The 19,331-nt window shown below is 38.8% G+C and overlaps 1 protein-coding gene across 2 annotated transcripts in view; it reads right to left on the bottom strand.

Annotated features, from left to right (window-relative positions):
* Nucleotides 1–19,331, bottom strand: part of nphp4 (nephronophthisis 4) — a 186,114-nt gene that overhangs the window by 140,057 nt on the left and 26,726 nt on the right. For both annotated transcript variants that reach the window (XM_085146678.1, XM_085146677.1), the window contains exons 5-6: nucleotides 13,102–13,251; nucleotides 4,874–5,010 (exon numbers count right to left, since the gene is read on the bottom strand). In XM_085146678.1, the coding sequence (XP_085002804.1) occupies nucleotides 4,874–5,010; nucleotides 13,102–13,251 (287 nt within the window). The remainder of the gene's footprint in view (nucleotides 1–4,873; nucleotides 5,011–13,101; nucleotides 13,252–19,331) is intronic.

The following is a 19,331-nucleotide window of genomic DNA, read 5'->3' on the forward strand; positions in this document are numbered from 1 at the left end:
AGGCTTAGTGGAATATCATCACACTGGTCAACTATCTTTAAGTGACATCTGTGCTCACTAAAATGGATTTTTTGGAATTTACATAGTCCTCACTGGAGGCTTGGCAGCATGTAATCAATAAATGACCACAGAATGTAACACTTTAATTTCTCTATCTGGACTCAGTTTATTTTACATTTCCATACTGGCTATTCAAATTCTATAAAACTAATACTTAAAAAATTAAAATGCAATACATTGTTTTGTAAAAAAAAAAAAAACTGTTTTGTACAAAAAAAAAATATATATATATATATAATGAATTTCCTTGCATGTTTACAGACCTTTTAAATGCAGGTGAAAGAGTGAAATCAGTGTTTTTGCAGAATTTTTGTTTTTCAGGAGCGCTTTATTGTATTGTATGGTATTGCATGTCATCTGAAACAGTGTTTAAAGACACTCAAAGGGATTTTAAAATAATTCATGACAGAGAGAAAAGAATCAGGTGAAAATCAATTAAATAATAATGTCTTGATGTTTAAAGTTTATCTCTTTCCTGATTCAACAGCTGTGCAATTCTTGTCTTGTCTGACTTACAGTGTCTATAATCAGTTGCAGTCTATCTCCTCTAATGATTGGATCGTCAATCACTACGAAGACCTGGATCCCATGAATATTTTATGCTCGCCAACTGCATAACCCTGTTCTTTTGCACTGCATCAATTACATGGGTAAGTGGCCTGCAGTCAAACTGGGTTTCCTTGGAGAACAATGTGCAAGAACGCTGCTCTTGTTCAGAAATGTTCAAACAAAAAATGCTTCTTTTTTCTTCTTCTTTTTTTTTTTTTTTTAAATACTACCGCGTCCACAGGGGCAGTCCTAATTTGAGTGAATTTTCTTCTTTTAGGACAAATGAAAACTTCCCCGAGCTTTGTTGCCACAGTCTTTCTCCGTTCATTAAATCAGCCTAAGGCGTTTTGTTCTGCTTGCGGCGCGGCATTGGTCCTCCCCTGCTCTTCTCCTCCTCTTCATCATCTTCTGTTCTCTCTGCTCTTTTGATCACAAGCTAAAATGTTACATACATTCTGACAAGATATCAGGCCCTTTCAACAAGCGCAATAGGTTTTATTGAAGATATAGGTGAGCGGGTGCTACAGGTCACTGGAGGTGTAAGCCTTTGGCTTTGGCTTTGGAGAATGTAGACAAATTCAAGCATCTCGGAAGAGTAGTGTTAATTTTCTCTCTCTCTCTCTTTTTTTTTAAACAGGGGTCAGAGTGTGTTTGAAGAGGTCCAAGACTGCAATTTAAATTAATCTTGTGCTCATTAAACTGTTATATAAAAGTAAAGTAGCTACACTAGTCCACATAAAAAAGCACATCAACTAGGGCACAGGCTGTATAATATATGGGAAAGTGGACTGTAGAAAGAAGCAACACTGGGATAGTTTATTGAGCTAAAAATAGCAATACTTATGGGGAGATTAAGTGAAGACGATATGTTAGACAAGCAGCCAGTATAAGGATTTTGTCTCATGCTCTACTGTACATTCATCTTCTTCCCCATTCCTCTTCATTTTTGCTATTCCATTCCTGCCTCAGTATCATTTAAGCACGCTAGCATGGAGTCACACACATTCACTCTCTCACACACACACAGACACAACGGTAAAACGGAGTTGGCGTGTGAGGTGTCAGCATCACTTCAGAGACAGCTTGATGACAATCCAGCTGGAGTCACACTTTAAAGGTCACACACAGATCACACACACACCCTTTCTCTTTGTCTGTCTGTCTTTCTCACTCTCTCTCTCTGTCACACACACACACATGCGCACATGTTTTAATTAAAAGCTGCAATCAAGCTGACTTCTGCATGTATTAACACCTCTTGCAGACGTGAGAATGTCGTCATATCGCTGAAGTTATAAAAGTCTGGAACATTTAACTCATCTACGCAACATAGGCTGGTTATGAGGACCTGCAAAGAACATCTCACCAAGGAGGGAAAAAAAGTGTGAATGCCAATATGAGAAAATTATTCATGCTAGCATGACACTTTGCTCACAGAGTAAAAGTTGTAGTCTACTTTCCCATATTTACACTTAGGTATGTAAATAAAATATACAGAAATAATTTCAAACTGTATGCATGCAACAAAAACTGGATTGAAATACAAGAAATATCCTTGGAAACGAGAAGGGGGACAAAACATGAAAAGGACAGAGCTGCCTGTAAATGCTTAATGATTGAAGTGCCAAAGGGAATAGGCCTGTTTGGAAAAGAAAAAAAAACTGGGTTAGTCTTTTTTTCAGTTTTTACTGAAATATGTTTCATTGATGCAAAAGTAGTGGAGACAAAACCCTAACTGACTGTTTGATTGAACAAATCAATCAATAATGTTCTAAAGGGAGGTTTAGGGCTGCATGACCTGCATATACAAGTGTATGTAAAACCTTGTGAAATTACAGGTCCTTAGCTCCACTAGCTCTTCAATCTTCCATCATCACAAGCTGACTGTTGTGCTGGCAGTAGGTTTTGTACCTTGATACCTTTGGTCAAGTTTACAACAAGACTATTGAGGATAAGAACCACCACCCAACTATAAGTCAGCCAAAAAAATAAATAAATAAATAAAATATTTATTCTTCTGTGGATCTTTTGCATTATCGAGATTCTACACAGTTCTATCCAAAAGGAATACAACTTCTATGTAAAAAATTAGACCAATATTTATACTCGCTGTCAACTCTGTGCTGGTATATAACAACTACAAACCACCTTTTTATGGTATGAAAAATAAGCATCTAGTTTTCACTCAAAATGAGAAAAACACTTGATTTCTGCCATATTTTTTGTCATTACTGAATTACAGTGTCCTGCTGTGAATGCACCAGACCAGAACCTAAAGGAGCATTATCATTAACAATGCGTAACATAGCAACGATTTGTCACAATCGTCGGGATTTTACACGATGGGATGAGAACGTGTTGTGAAATTTATATGCTTCATTGTTTTTCCTATGCTGCTGTTAAGTGGCCATGTCTGTATGTCTGAACCTTTTTCCACCGGTTGTTTATAAAAAAAAATTTTGTTTGTGTTGGCTTGTTCTTGTCACAGTACACGCATGTGTAAAAACCATAATGAGTTTGGACCTTTGTTTTCACGCTGTTATACAGATGTTGGTCCCCAGTGTCAGAACAGAAATTGTGCAAAATGTCTTTTAAATTATGCTGTCCCATTGTTTCTGGAGTAATCTACACAAGGACCTGAACTTGTCGTAACACATTACTGTGGGAGGATTTACAAAAAGTTTATATTGTTCCCTTTTTCAGTGAGATTGCTCTTGAATTTTTACTTTTTTATGACATATTGCTGCATATGATGTGGATGTTGTGTTTATTTGTTTGTGCTGTGTGAGAGTTGCATTTGTGCGATTTCTTTTGCTAATAATCTGCTGTCCTCTTGGCCAGGTAACTTATGAAAACAGATTTTTTTCATCTTAGTTAGGCTATTACATGGAATGAATAAGATACTGATTATTTAACATTAACATTATAATGCAACTGTGGATTAAAAGTACAACTTCCCTGCACTGGAAAAAGTCAGCAAATATTTTAGTCCATTTCTAATCAGATTTGATTGATAAGTACTGTTATTTTCATTTGTTTTTTTTATTTTGGTTTAAAATTCAGTTTAATTTCTTTTAGTTTTCAGATTAGTTTTGTTTTGATTCTAGTTTTAATTTTGGCTATTGATGGCATTTTTCAGCTTTTAAGATTTAGAAAGTCAATAACAGTACAAGAAATACAATAGACCAAACACTTGTCCTGTTTGTGTCCACAGATTTTACCAACACTGAGTTTTTCAGTTCTGTTGACTACCCTAACCTTGTTCTATACATTACACACGACTGAATTCTTAAAAAAGAAGATAAACACCCATAGTGTTTTCAAGATGGCTACGATTGACAAGATCTGCCTTCTTGAAGAATTTTGGTTATTCCATCACAAACACACTTACAACAGCTCCTACTATTTGCTCCACTTAATCAAATCTACACTCCTTTAGTCCCCTGTGTTTGAGTTTGGGGATTAAACCCAGCAGTATCAAAGAGCAGGCAGAGAGAGATATGGAGTGACAGTGTTGTCATATCAATTCCCATCCTTACTGGAGACACATCTCACTTAGGCTGAAGTGAACAGATAGGGCCTGTGCGAAGCCATTGTACATATAATTGCTAGTCCAAAGCTGCACCTGTCAAATACGGTTAACCATCTGGGTTTCCACAGACAAGAAAAAAAGAAAAGGCGATAGATAAGCTCCATTTAGTTTGGGAGGTGATGTGGCTTAAATTGCAGTGGCAGCTGTAAAAGGGCTCTGGCTTGCACACTAAAGAAACGGAAAGTGAGATAAAGGAAAGTAGGCCGGAGAAAATAATCTTGGCAGAGGTATGTCAAGGCCATCCTGGTCATCTTTAATTTGAGGAGATTGGTGAATGGCCACCTCACAAGAATGATATCAGGACTGTATGTATGCATCGTACATGTACCTTCATAAAAGGGAACCGTAAGGCGATTTGCTTTTCCCAAGTAAGCACCACATATACTGTGCATTTAAGGGAAATAGATGTAAAATGAGGAAAAGACATGCTTTATGAGTGTATATAGTTCGAAATGACATTTTGCCAGTATATTTTTTATCAATGGAATATCGTTTTCGACTGCAGTAGCAATTTAAATGGTTCCAACTGCAGAGCTCCGCATGAGAATATGGACTTTAAAGAAGATGAGACAGATCTGTGTATTTTATGAAAAACAGTCATCTAACCATCCCTGATGTGTCATCTGCAAAAACTATCAAGACTGTGTGTGTGTTATGAAAGCTTGGCCTTACTGTGTTCTGGCAGTCAGCATTGATCAGCTGCAGCAGCTGGCTCTCGAACTTCTCCAGGGACGGCTGAAGGGAGATGGTAAGTCTGTTCAGGGTGAAGGGCAGCGTTTTGAGCGTCTGAGGCTTCAGCAGAGCATCTCCTGATGACAGAGTGAACATAACATAACTGACACACACGCCTCAATATTTACACAATTTTCCTCAGTCATATTTAAAGTGCTTTCCTAGCCTAAATTGATTTCTTCCCTGCTCTGTTAAATGTGTTTTCTGCTCAGAAAATGTCTGTTCCATTTGGACTACTGTGAAGGAGAAAACACCATCTAGTGTAATACATGCAAGCTACAAGTTCTGAAATACATTTCAGTGCAGTTTGTTCATGACCCATTTGTAAAATTAATTTTCCATCATCCCCCGAAAATGGCATCGTAGAAGTTCGAGAAACATGAAAGTCTGATTTCAAATGAAAATGCACAGCTTAAAAAAGCAGAATGACTGTGTGTATACTCTGTGTTTAATATATAAAAGTGAATGATATGTGCAACAAGCTTATTCTGGATTTTTTCAGTTTTATGAAAGATTTATTAAAATTCTCTTCACATAAATTAAGGACAAAACATTATCTGCAATCCTGGCAGATCAGCCAATCTCAGTGCCGCATCAGCTGATGACTCTGTTGACACCTTTCTAAAATCCAAATTAGGATATCTGCAAGCTGCTTTGCGATCCACCTCCACCCTAGCTTCTGTATTCATGCTTTATTGCACCTAATCCACATCTGCTGTTCTTGATACATTCTCTGTTCTGTGCCTGCCGTCTTGCTGCCTCTGGCTTTCAATGTATGCACAGGAAGAGCCAGAGAGATGTGTTATCCCCACCTTTAGGCTCTCATGTGTGCATGTGGAAACTGAAGAAGGTCCCATAACAGAACCAAGTAAACTACAACTACAAACTACAGATAGAAATATGGGCCTATATGTGCTAATTGTCTTTGTAGTCCAGTTTAATTTGCAGTAGTTTCTGAAGCATCACGTAAGCTACCTTACAGCCATCAAGGAAAAAGAATTTCATAACATTTGGAAGGTTCGGTGTCTCCTGATGTCAGCTGAGAATTACAGCTGTCAAGATTGATGAGCTGAAAAAGACAGTCTGAAAATTCCAGCTTTCATAGAAATTGATTCCGACCAAAGCGTCTGACAGGAAAGAGCGACAATCAGCGAGTGAGTCAGTTGGTCAGTTGTGCAGCTGCAGCTCAGAATTTCGAGCCAGCTGTCCACGAAACAAAAGTTCTACCAGCTCCTTCAGTCCGCATGCCAATGTGTCCTTGAGCAAGATATTTAACCCCATGAAATTGCTGTACTGAATTATTTCTTCTTACATTTAAAAACAATATGGAACATTTAAAGGATCTACATTATAAACTGCAGTTATGGTCAAAGGTTTACTTGCACTAATCCTGGGCATCAATGACATTTGTATTTGAGGCCTTGAATGATTTCTTTGAACTGTCTGTTTGAGGCACGATATGCTAAAGGGCACTTAACCAAATATTAGCGGAGTCTATATAAGTATTTGAGTCTGTATGTATAATTTTAACCCTGTGTGCATTATAGAAAATACAAAATATATTCAAACTCATGCAAACATTTTTTGTTTTTCATTAAATTCATTCATGTTGTACAATTATTATATCGTGGGAAAAGAAATTTTTAAGAGCACAAAATTATCATGATATTCATGTCCATGATGAGTATGTAAATGTCTGACCACAACTGCACAAACAGGACTTAAAACACATCATATAGAACAAACTGAGGACTTAAAAGTATGAAAGTGGTTAATATGTACTTATCAGCAAGTAATATAACACACTTCCAAGCAAGGGAATTTTTCAGTAGCTCAGCAGTCAGGAAAATAGTGACTGCCAGGACAGCAACAGAAAGGTTTCTGTCCTGGTTTGACATATTAAAAAGAGCTCAAAGACATGCTGCTATATCTCGCCTCTCTACATGGTCTAAGACAATTGAATCTAAGCTGGCTAACATCTTAACAGACAGATTTTGGCTGCTTGTGGAAGATGGATAGCCGTCATTTTCTGAGATATTGAGAATTTTCAAATCACATAGAAATATATGTGGCATCTAACACAGTATCCCTGGTACAGTGGGGCAAAAAAGTATTTAGTCAGCCACCGATTGTGCAAGTTCCCCCACTTAAAATGATGACAGAGGTCAGTAATTTGCACCAGAGGTACACTTCAACTGTGAGAGACAGAATGTGAAAAAAAAATCCATGAATTCACATGGTAGGATTTGTAAAGAATTTATTCGTAAATCAGGGTGGAAAATAAGTATTTGGTCACCTCAAACAAGGAAAATCCCTGGCTCTCACAGACCTGTAACGTCTTCTGTAAGAAGCTTTTCTGTCCCCCACTCGTTACCTGTATGAATGGCACCTGTTTGACCTCATCATCTGTATAAAAGACACCTGTCCACAGCCTCAACCAGTCAGACTCCAAACTCCGCCATGGCCAAGACCAAAGAGCTTTCGAAGGACACCAGGAAAAGAATTGTAGACCTGCACCAGACTGGGAAGAGTGAATCTACAATAGGCAAGCAGCTTGGTGTGAAAAAATCAACTGTGGGAGCAATCATCAGAAAATGGAAGACATACAAGACCACTGATAATCTCCCTCGATCTGGGGCTCCACGCAAGATCTCATCCCGTGGGGTCAAAATGATCATAAGAACGGTGAGCAAAGATCCCAGAACCACACGGGGGGACCTGGTGAATGACCTGCAGAGAGCTGGGACCAAAGTAACAAAGGTCACCATCAGTAACACACTACAACGGCAGGGAATCAAATCCCGCAATGCCAGACGTGTTCCGCTGCTGAAGCCAGTGCATGTCCAGGCCCGTCTGAAGTTTGCCAGAGAGCACATGGATGATACAGCAGAGGATTGGGAGAATGTCATGTGGTCAGATGAAACCAAAGTAGAACTTTTTGGTATAAACTCAACTCGTCGTGTTTGGAGGAAGAAGAATACTGAGTTGCATCCCAAGAACACCATCATGCTATGGGGCTGTTTTTCTGCCAAGGGGACAGGACGACTGATCCGTGTTAAGGACAGAATGAATGGGGCCAAGTATCGTGAGATTTTGAGCCAAAACCTCCTTCCATCAGTGAGAACTTTGAAGATGAAACGAGGCTGGGTCTTCCAACATGACAATGATCCAAAACACACCGCCCGGGCAACAAAGGAGTGGCTCCGTAAGAAGCATTTGAAAGTCCTGGAGTGGCCTAGCCAGTCTCCAGACCTCAACCCCATAGAAAATCTGTGGCGGAAGTTGAAAGTCCGTGTTGCTCGGCGACAGCCCCAAAACATCACTGCTCTTGAGAAGATCTGCATGGAGGAATGGGCCAAAATACCAGCTACTGTGTGTGCAAACCTGGTAAAGACCTATAGTAAACGTTTGACCTCTGTTATTGCCAACAAAGGTTATGTTACAAAGTATTGAGTTGTATTTTTGTTATTGACCAAATACTTATTTTCCACCCTGATTTACGAATAAATTCTTTACAAATCCTACCATGTGAATTCATGGATTTTTTTTTTCACATTCTGTCTCTCACAGTTGAAGTGTACCTCTGGTGCAAATTACTGACCTCTGTCATCATTTTAAGTGGGGGAACTTGCACAATCGGTGGCTGACTAAATACTTTTTTGCCCCACTGTATACATCAACACAATGTTCCTTCAGCCCTGTATTGCATGTCTGTAACTGACTTGAAATAAGGGGTCATAATTAAGCTAGTTACAGATATATATATATATATATATATATATATATATATATATATATATATCACTAACTACTACTATATAGTAGTAGTTAGTGAAAGAATAGATATTTTATGTTATGTAACAGAACTGCTAAACTTGATTGTATTATTGATTATCATATTCCCTTCTTTGTCATAGGCGTGTCCATGAGCTGGATCAGGAAATTCAGTCTTTTTTTAGTACATCCATTTCTTTAATGCTTTGTGGAAAGCTTTCTAATCCCAGTCACTGGAATATTTAAACCAGAGAAAGACTGAAATGCTTCTGTCAGAAAAAACAGACAAAAACAGTTTCCTTTTGGATACTTGGCGTTAATTGAATCCGAACTGAATGAAGAAAGCACTGCAGCAAACAGACGAGGTAAGAAAGTCTGAATGCACAATCATCCCGTTCAGACACAACGAAGAGTAAATAGCCAGTGTGATTGTAATCTCTTCAAGAGTAATGCAGCCACTGAGCATTTCATTGCAGCCCTTGTCTCAGGAGCGCAGAGTTGGACTGTTCTGAATGCAGTGTGAATATCAAGCCAGTGGCTGTGGTCTTAAAAGGCAGCTTAGGTCTCTGCTGCTCACAGCCCCAGAACATGAAGAGGATTAGCCTGCTACCATACCTCCCACTGACTCCCAATGATTATAGCTCTGCACTGTCAGACTTCATTACATTCCCCCTTAGAAACTCACTTTCTAAGTACTGCAGACATTTCAACTTCTGATGGAACTAAGTTTGTAAAAAAGGGAATAACTATGATGAATGTCCCGTATGTTATTGTGACAGCTCGAAGGAGAAAAGTGTGAAGCGGTTGATCTATATAATATAAGATCAAACATGACATGTTAAATGTTTTTGACTGAGCCGTGTCATATTACTCAGGTGACATCACTCCAACTCTAAACTCACTGGGGTGTTGAAGGGGGACAACATGTGCAACAAGTACACACAATCTGTAGTACACATGAGTGCAGGTACACCCAATAAAATTCTCAATCTGTCACAATACTTTACTAACTGGTAAGTAGCTGCACAATTATGCTCTTTAGGCTCACTTTTGCCCCTTTTACTTCCCACTGAACTAAGCTGTTGAGGCCTCAGTCCCCTAGGCCTAACCCCCGATCTTGCTGCAGTTGCTAGGTGAAATCGGTCACAAAGAGGGTGCTACAACAAAAACCTCATGATTGCTTTGGATACTAGAAAATTGCAGCAGCCACTCATTTACATGGAAGAGGCCAACTTGTTTGTAAACTACTGCAAAAGTTGAAAAGGTTGACTGAAAACAAAGAATGTTTGCTGTAACTTCCCACTAAAGCTAACATGTTTCAAAAGGTGCAACATTTCTTCTGAAGGTTAACGGTCTCTGTTTTTGGTTTGTGTAATACTTTTCACTTTTAAGTGACTGTTCTGCAACTATTTAGCAACTGTTTGCAGACAAGCTGGAATCCTTCTTGAAGAATGTGAGTGACCACAGCAATTTGCTAGTGAGCAAAGCAATTGCAAGGAGTTTTCCATGAAGCATCATATTCTTCTGTGCAATCAACTTCACCTAGCAACACCAAGCAACCTGCAGCAACCACTTGCCAGCCAAATGAGGATTACGCATATTTCTCTTGTGACCAGTGGTTACCAGATGGTCCTAAAACACTCTCTAGGCTTGTGGTGTGTGTGGGGCTTTATCCTTCTCTCTGAAATTTTATAAGATCTTGTACTTCATAAGCAGTGTTGGGACTAACGCATTATTAAGTAACGCGTTACAGTAACTACGTTATTATTGTGGTAACGAGCACGGTAACTAGTTATTATGCTAAAATCAGGAACGCGTTAGTCGTTACTGGGACTTAGATAGGGTCGTTACTCGTTACTTCGTGTGGTGGCTATCGCGGAGCTTCCACAGATTCAGTAACATTAGCAAGTGGTGGAGGCCAGCAGGTGGATGAGGGAAAGGGGACGCAGAAGGAAAAGAGACCCGAGGCAGCCGCTGGTCCAAGTGTGAACAGAACTTCAGGTAAGAAGTTATGACCTGCAGTCTATCTGGGTCAGATATAAACCAAGTTTAGGTGGAGTTTATTTTCGTTATTCTGACTTTTCCCGTACTGTGTACTAGCTAGCATGACGGAGTTTCTATACAGCTGGGTGGGTGCTATGAAGTTAATGATGTTGAACTTTATTTTGTTCATAAGTTATTAGAGTTGCCAACCGTCCCGTCTGGTATTCAAAAAAATATTACACGTTTTTTATTGAGGTGAAAACGAACAGTTTGTCCCGGACTTCAGCTACAATGAAAAAAGACACAAAGCTGGAGTTATTCTGTCTTTGCTGCACAGCTGCCTCTTCTTCTTTCATTCCCCTCCCTCTCCCGTTTCTACTTCAATCATGAAAACTGATCAATGATCAGCTGATCGGCTCTTTTGTTTGTTTATCGCCCACTTTGCGCCAGAAAGAGGAAACCAGCCGATGTCGCGTTAAACAACAGCAGCACGTTTAAGCTTGATCAGCTGTTGTTAGTATTTAATATTAATTTCTAGTATCGGCTGATGTTTGCTGGAGCCACAGCTGCAAAAAAGCTGCTGGTCATCTGGTTATCTGGTGAGAGGGAAACATGAAGATGAAACCAGGAGATGTCCTTACTGAATCATCAGAGCTGAACAGGTGATGGAGAAACAGGTTTACCTTTTAGGTGACATGAATGAGTTGAAGGGAAGTTATGAACTGTTTCTGAGAGACAGATAACACCAGGATCCTTTTTAGGTAGCTGACAGCTGGTAACTGTGCAGGTGCGGATCTAGCAAAGTGTTGCCAGGGGGGCCAGGTAGGGCATTAACAGGGAGAGGTGGGCACAAAGAAATACTTTTCTTTCTTATTCTCATTTAAAATGTCTCACTTTTAAAAAATAATTATCTGAATCTTACAACAAACGATTGATGCATATATACCATCAAAACTCATCACTGTCACAACAGCGTTTGTTTTCATTCAAAGGCTTTATGATTTTTCCTATAATGGCGGGCCAGTCTCTAGTCAAAATGTCCCAGTCCAGCCCTGTATGCAGCTCATCTGCAGTCTGGTGTTACCTACATCTTCCTATTCAGAAGGCAGAATTTCCGAGTTCTGAGTACAATCGAAAGCACCACGACTGCAGTTTTTGTGTTGGATGTAAAAGGCGCACATGACGCTGTGACGTAGGCTAGAATCATGGCAGCAGTCAATGACGGTCCAGGCATGGGATTTCTCTCGTGGAAATATGCACATTATCTTTTCCTTTCTATTGGTAGGTGGAACAGTGCACTTGTGGCAAGTAAGCAAGCTAGAAGACTGGCAAAGTTATGGAAGCAACACATTAACAAGAGAATTCTGAGTAAAACCAAAGTTACTTTCCCTAGTAACTAGTTACTTTGAAAGTAACGAGTAACTTGAAGTAACTGAGTTACTTTTGATAGAAGTAACTAGTAATGTAACTAAGTTACTATTTTAAAGTAACTTACCCAACACTGTTCATAAGTGAACTGACGCTTTAAGATGGGCAAAGGCACACCACATTAACAGCCAACCTTACTGGGGGGTGTCTGTAGAAGCACATATTGAATAAATGAGTAAAAGGCAAAAGTAGGCTGATTAGTCAAGACAATGACTAACAAGTAACTTCTCCTGCTCACAGGCCTCATGACAGTCATTAGGATTTAATGTGTTTAAAATAATCTTAATGAGAGTAACAATCCAGCCACATAAGCTGAAGGCAAACTATTTGAATTCACCCAGCTGTAAAAACCAAAACTCAGACTTACAGATATTCAATTCATTAGGGAGCTTTCATCTTACGCTGATCTCAAAACATATCAATATTTTTCTAAAGTACTTCACACAATGAATATTCATACATATTTTAACTGACATGCTGCTTTGTACTCTTGCAGGCTGACATATTAACAAAAACTCTGACGAGGAGTGCATAACTAAGTACACGTGAGTACTCCTCGCCATGTACTAGATGCGCCAGCTCCCAGTCATTCAAAACATGTATCTCACATCGATAAAAAAGAAAGCTTAGATGCTGTCCCTACTTGTGAAAACTGTGTCGTTTCCACAACACACTGCTTTCCTCCCGAGGTCCTTACATGCACGTAAACTTATGTCATAAAGTTTATTGAACTCAAATAGGCACAGAATCAACTTTTCTTTCTTCAGTTTTGGTACATTGTGCAGTTGAATTTAGAACAGCTCTAGGCTTCATTTCTTTTGGTTGCATGAAGGTATGTCACAGCATGTAGCAGTCAAAGTTGGGTGAGTGACAATTATTGTGTGGTGGTGCAAGCAAAGGAAAAGAATGGGTTTCAGGGCGCAGCATGTCCTATTTAAAAAGGGCCTTAAGATCCTAAAATTTCTCAGTGATGTAAAGTTTACCTGTTGGGGAAGCTACTCGTCCAGGAATGTTCTCTTCCCCGGATACAAGGACATTCTCTGGAAAGAGGTGCAGGACAGAATCCAGTGCAGGATGTTTTTTCAGGACACAGGCCAAATGTGCTCCTTCAATAATCTTCAAAATACTATGATCTGTAAAAGGAGACATACAGCAAATTTACGTTGAATATTCTGCACGCATTTCATGACAAATAGGCAAACTCTTCTTCTAAATCCAAATGAGAAAGATAGGCTGTTTTACCCTGTCATTATCCTCAAGTTCCCCAGAAAAATGTTATCCATCTCCTTGGCACGATGCAATCTAATATTTCTCCAGAAGCAGGGATTCACCTGACACCCAACACACATAGACGCTTTCATTTTTCAATATTCCATTTTTGCTGTTCGTGACTTATGTGCAATGTTCCATTACACTCCAAGCATCATTTTCCAGGGCTGAAACTGAAATGACAACAATTCAACTTGGAAAACACGCTCGTCCAGAGGGGCACTGCAGCGTAGATGAGACACAAGGTATGAGCAATAAAGCAGACATCGTCATCATTCAAGGAGGTCGTCCAATGACAAGCAACAACCCACAACTCCTGCCATCAACACAAAGCACAGATCATTTGGAAGGTGAGTCAAGTGGAGTTTGATGCGCTGCGTATGTTGGTTTCCTTCAAGCCTGGCAAAGCATTGCAATCTTTCTCTCTGACAGGGTTAATGACTGCACCTTCAACAGCATCAGTAACAATCAATACATGATGCTCCATTCACTTCAGTAGCTTGTTTCAAGACAATGGCATTGAGGAACCTAAAGGTAACACCTAAGCAGTAGAATATGCATATTTTTGCAAGTGGTTGCTGGAAATCGCTGTGAAATCGATTGCTAAAGCTCCAACCACACAGACCTAGAGGCTGGTCAGTGACCTGCAGTAACAACGGATCAACCCAGTTCCACCCCATCAGATCCTTGTCCTGTTTTTAATGCCCATATCTAACCTTTCATGTATGAGTGGTGACATCCAGAACAGAGTTATACCAGCAAATATATATATATGTCTACAAATGGAAATAATGTTTTTTGTTTGTTTGTTTGTTTTAATGATAGTGGTCATGACTGGATATGACTGATATATAAGTATAATATATAGTATATTTAAAGGGGTAAGATCTGGGTATTAGAATACAAACACAAAAAAGTTTTGAAAAGCAGATGATTTACAGTCTTGTAGAACCGTACAGTGTCAATAAACACTTAATCATATTTTACCAAATTAACAAATACTAAAAATTACCCTTATATATTTTTTTATTTAGTTATTTAGTTTTCCAAAATTATATAATCTTAGTTTTAGTTTTCATCTTAGGCAACCAGAATTTTTTGTTCCTGACTAATTTTATTTTCATTTAGTTTTAATTAATTATCATAACCTTGTTGCTAAGTCTTCACCCACCATGTCTTCAGCCTCAAACTATTCAGGAAAAATATAAAATTGAAAAAGATATTTTTACATCACAAGTTGGTTGCTACAGTGTTTTACAAACTCCCAGGGAATCCAGGGTTCAAGATGTGATTAAAATTAAATGGGCAGATCCAACTGAAGACAGTTTAACTTTAACCTCTAACACAAATAGACTGTTTGACTTTGGTTTGCTATTGATGTTAAATTCTACCACTTTGCCTTGAAAAATGATAATTAAAAAAATTACCTTCTTCATTCTTTTTTTTTGATTTTGTAATTTCATCACAACTTCATACAGTTAGAAAAGGCCAAACTACACTACAGTGTATGTTTCCTACATACAAGGTTAAAAATGAGCTCAGCCCTAACAGCACTGCAGTATGGTTAAAGATCTTTAATGCTTGTGAGTACTCACTTCGACAAGTAACCCCCCTGCAGTTGGGGTTTTATAGGATTACCTTTGTGTCATTTCGGATCTTCCACAGTATGAGCCCTGCCAAAATATTCTCTGCAACTCCTCCTATCCTATTTATGGATACCCTTTTGTCTGCTCTGTGGAAGGCACAATGTTGTGTTTGAAACTCTCATCAGATTTGTACATTTCCTTTTTCGCCTTGCAAAGGAGTTGTGCAAAAGATTAAAGACTGTTAATGGTATATGTTAATACAAATACAATGACTGTGAATGTGCCCGCAAAAACCCAGTCTACTCTCTTCTTTAGACCAAAGCACCAGGCATCAAAATATGATGAGGCAGCACTGCAGTTATAAGAAAAACTACTCAAAATCCAGTAGTCTGGAAAAATTGCTGAATCTCAGCCACACAGAAGCTGTTTTTTCCCCTGTATGCATCAGAGTTTGGAAAATAAAAAGAACAAAGTTCACTGATATAAAGTCTATCACTAACATGTATATTTAAGCTTAAAAAAATTAAATTAAAAATAAAAAATATCAGCAAAACAAACAATGTTAGTTTTTCTTGTCCAACTGCACAGAATAATATTTTTATGAAAAGCTATTGATGTCCCAAAAAGGATGGACAGAACGTCCATTTCGGATGTAGACAGCTTTTCATCCATTTTCCGGGCAGAGCTAGTACCTTTATCGCTAAAGTCATTGAAAGGGGATTGAGAAGGAAAGAAGATGATGGAGTATATCACTGTGTTCCCCTCCCCTCCCTGTCTATGACTCATCCCACACAAACCCTTTAACTCTCTCTACCATTACAAAAAAAGTGCTTATGTCAAAATCCAACAAAAAAGATGAAGTAGAAGAAAAGGGGTTTGGGGAAAATTCTAAGATTGTTGTACTGTGTCAACTGTTCTACAGACGTTTTTAGTGGCAACAGCAGCTCTCACTGAAAGGGTGTTTCTTACCATGAACACACAGGAGGGACGGAAAAGTAGGATGGGCAGAGAAAGGAAAAGGGAAAAGAAACACAGAACTTTCTTGACACAGATGGTGCCCAGGTGTCTGCATCTTTTATTTCGTGTTATTCATTATGCATCAAGCTTGGGTTTCAGTCAGATGCTGTGCATAGATTAGAAAACTACCCCAAAATTTCCTTACAGCAGAGTGTGGTACCGCAGAGTCAGTTCAGCAGCAACTTGGCAAGAGATGTGAAACCGAGAAACTGGAGAGCGGGGGGGGAAAAAAAATAACAAAAAAATGGCTCGGCATCAAACAGAGGTAGTGGTTTTGGGAGAAGATTGTGTAGAAGAAGTAATAAAGATGAGAGCTTAGGCATTACTGAAAGTCAAGCCCGTACAGGGGCACTTGTTAGTTTAACATTTGCTGGCTTTATATTCATTTTTTGCAGTGAATCAAACTTACTACATTAAATACATAATTCATTATGTTAGGTTACAGAGTTTTTCAGTACAAGTTGAACTATGTCATTTTGACTGGAAGAGTGTAAGAAACATCAGATCAACTTTAGTCGTTGTTTTTTAAGATGCTCATTTGCTTAAACTGAATGATACATAGGTACCGCAGCAGCTTGTGTCTACAAATCAGGCTTAACTGTACTGCATTTAGGTTCAGGGTGAATCAGAGATCACGGTGTGACAGCGACAGCCATATAATACTCAGCAGTGTGAAGCAGGCGCGTAATGAATGACATCACTCAACTATGAGGTGAGCTATTAAGGTAACTACCAGCGGGAGGGAAAGATACTGTCGTCTGAGACATGATGAAGAAGGAAATATTGTACACAAGGGTGTAGAGACCACCTGTGAGACACAAAGGGATGAGTGAGAAGAGGATCAATCGCTTTTGGGACCTTGTTAATTCTCTTTAATAAGTGCAATGTTCTGGCTGTATTTACAAGACAAGGTACTAAATCATTACCAATATGATTATTAGGATTTACTATAATTAGCACATCTGAATCATCTGGACTCCTGCAGGGAGGCGATACACTGGATAAAAATCTACAGAACTACTGTTTTATCTGTCGAAACCAATTCCTTTTATTTTGACTTTTTTAATTTGTTTTCTTTGATCAGAATTTAGAGTATACTCTAAATCAAGATCTAACAGTTTCCTAATGTGTATGCATTAAATCATAATGACATTGGTGATATAGCTAATTACTCAGGACTATTTGGCAGAGCTGTTCAGCAGGGAATTTTTGAGTATTTTGGGGGGTAATTTGAGCTCCCAGATTATTAACTAAGTAAATAGATTCAAGTCCAAGTCATCTGGCAGGTCCAAATTTCTCTCTCAAGCCTCACATCAAAGGTTCTATTAGCTACTTGTCCACTCACATTATACTTAAAAATTTAAAACATTTATTTTATCTTAAAATGAATTCTAATAGGCCTGTGGTGATTCATCAAGTCAGATAACAAAAACTGTTGATGCAAATTCTTTGCTTTGCTGCCTCATCTAAATCCACACAACAATGTACGGCTCAGTGGTCACTCTCACGACACGATCCCACCAGAAACCCAGTTGGTTCTACGCATGAGAGAAAAATGTCTGTATTGCCTTTACTGTATTATGTGCACTGTCGTTTTATTTTTTTTTTTGAAAAAAACATCTTAATAACATATTTTTTTACTGTCAGGTGGCAGCATGGTGGCGCTGTGGTTAGCACTGTTGCCTCGCAGCAACTCCACATCTGTCTCTCTGTGGGCCTGCAACAGACTGGCAGCCTGTCCAGGGTGTACCCTGCCTATGGCCCTATAGTAGCTTAGATGGGCTCCTACCTTGTTGGTGCAAATAGGCACCAGCCTATCTAGAGGAAGTTGATGTAGCTGCGACCAGTGCTGTGTTTAATCAGTTACCAAGCGATATAACAGCAAGAAAAACCTCACCATGATGATGACTTCAACCTAGCTCAATTTGAGCCTCAAGGAGTTGCATCCGATAAAAAGCATTGTTTAATTACAAACTAAACATAGCAGTGACGAAAGCAAACACTTTCGTAGCATTTACAGCAATAACTCTGCTGAAAGCACTGAAAAACCTCCTTTTTGGCCACAGATAGGATTTTTAAGTGTGTGATTGACAAAATCTGTCATGACACAACCTTTCTATCCTCTTATGCTCAGACATACACAATAAATTAATGCATCATGGCTTCAAATAAGGCTATGCTAATGTGAACACAATGTACCATCTGTGTGTCCTCTCATCACATTAACAGGTCCCCAGAGCAGCTCTCGATCCTCATTTCAGTTTTTCTTCTCTCTGCGTCTTCCCCTTTTCTCCCAGTTGGTTGAGAGGAAAAGCTTAGATCAGGCCAATGAGCATACTGCCTCCCTTCATGCTTTTATCCTTTAAGACTTTCAAAAGCCCCACGGCAACTTCCTTCCTTTCATTTTTCCTCCTTTTCCCATTTCCTGCCTCTTGACCCTGACTCCAGCACTGGAAAATGGGGGGGTTTTGACTTCTTTGCTGCCACCATTTTCTCCTGCCTTAAGCTCTCTCCAATTCAAATTGTATAATGAACTCAATACGGAAGGACAATTGTATGCCTTTTATAGGAACTGTGTTTTATAGACTAGAGCAGTGTTTAACCATTGAAGCAAACTTTATCTTCTGCTGGAAGATGAAATATGTTTATCTAAAGTGTCATGTTTTTAGAGTCATGAAACACTTTTGTTTGTCTTCTTTTAATAAGGCCAGGCTGCACTAGTCTTTTTTTCTTTTTTTAGGTGTCTTTTATTTACTTTGCCAGTGTTTGTTCAGCAAAAAACAGAAGAAAATGAATAAAACAATTCTTAAAAAAGAATTACATTTCATCAAATTATGACCGAGGTACTTCACCCACAGGTGGCGCTAAAAGAGTGAAGTTAAAGCCAAAGTAGCTTGGGCTGGTGTGAAAATACTTTTGTCATATTAATCTTTTGCTTTGTCTACATCTTTGCTCCACTGGTTTTCTGATATAAAGGTCACCAAGCCTATGCCTAAAATTAGTAACAATTTAAGCGTATGTGGTCTAGTAAAAAAAAATCTAAATGTCAAGACAATTCACATACAGTTAAAGAAAAAAAAAGATGCTTGCTTACCCAGTATCGCGGGTTTCAAATAAGTCTACATCATTTCAGAATAATATTTCCCCCCTCATTTTATCACTGAACACTGTAGGTGCTTCACATTTAAATAACCCAGTTTTGCAATCCCCATAGACTGTATACAGAAGATGGACAAAGCCCCATGTGGCATCTCATATTGGTTTGTGATCTCAGTTTTGAAGCCTGTATTTTAGGTTATCACTGTCACAATACTTAGATCATATGGTAGAGGACATAGTTA

The sequence above is a fragment of the Neolamprologus multifasciatus genome, chromosome 20 (genome assembly GCF_963576455.1).
Source record: "Neolamprologus multifasciatus chromosome 20, fNeoMul1.2, whole genome shotgun sequence".
NCBI classification, from domain to species: domain Eukaryota; kingdom Metazoa; phylum Chordata; class Actinopteri; order Cichliformes; family Cichlidae; genus Neolamprologus; species Neolamprologus multifasciatus.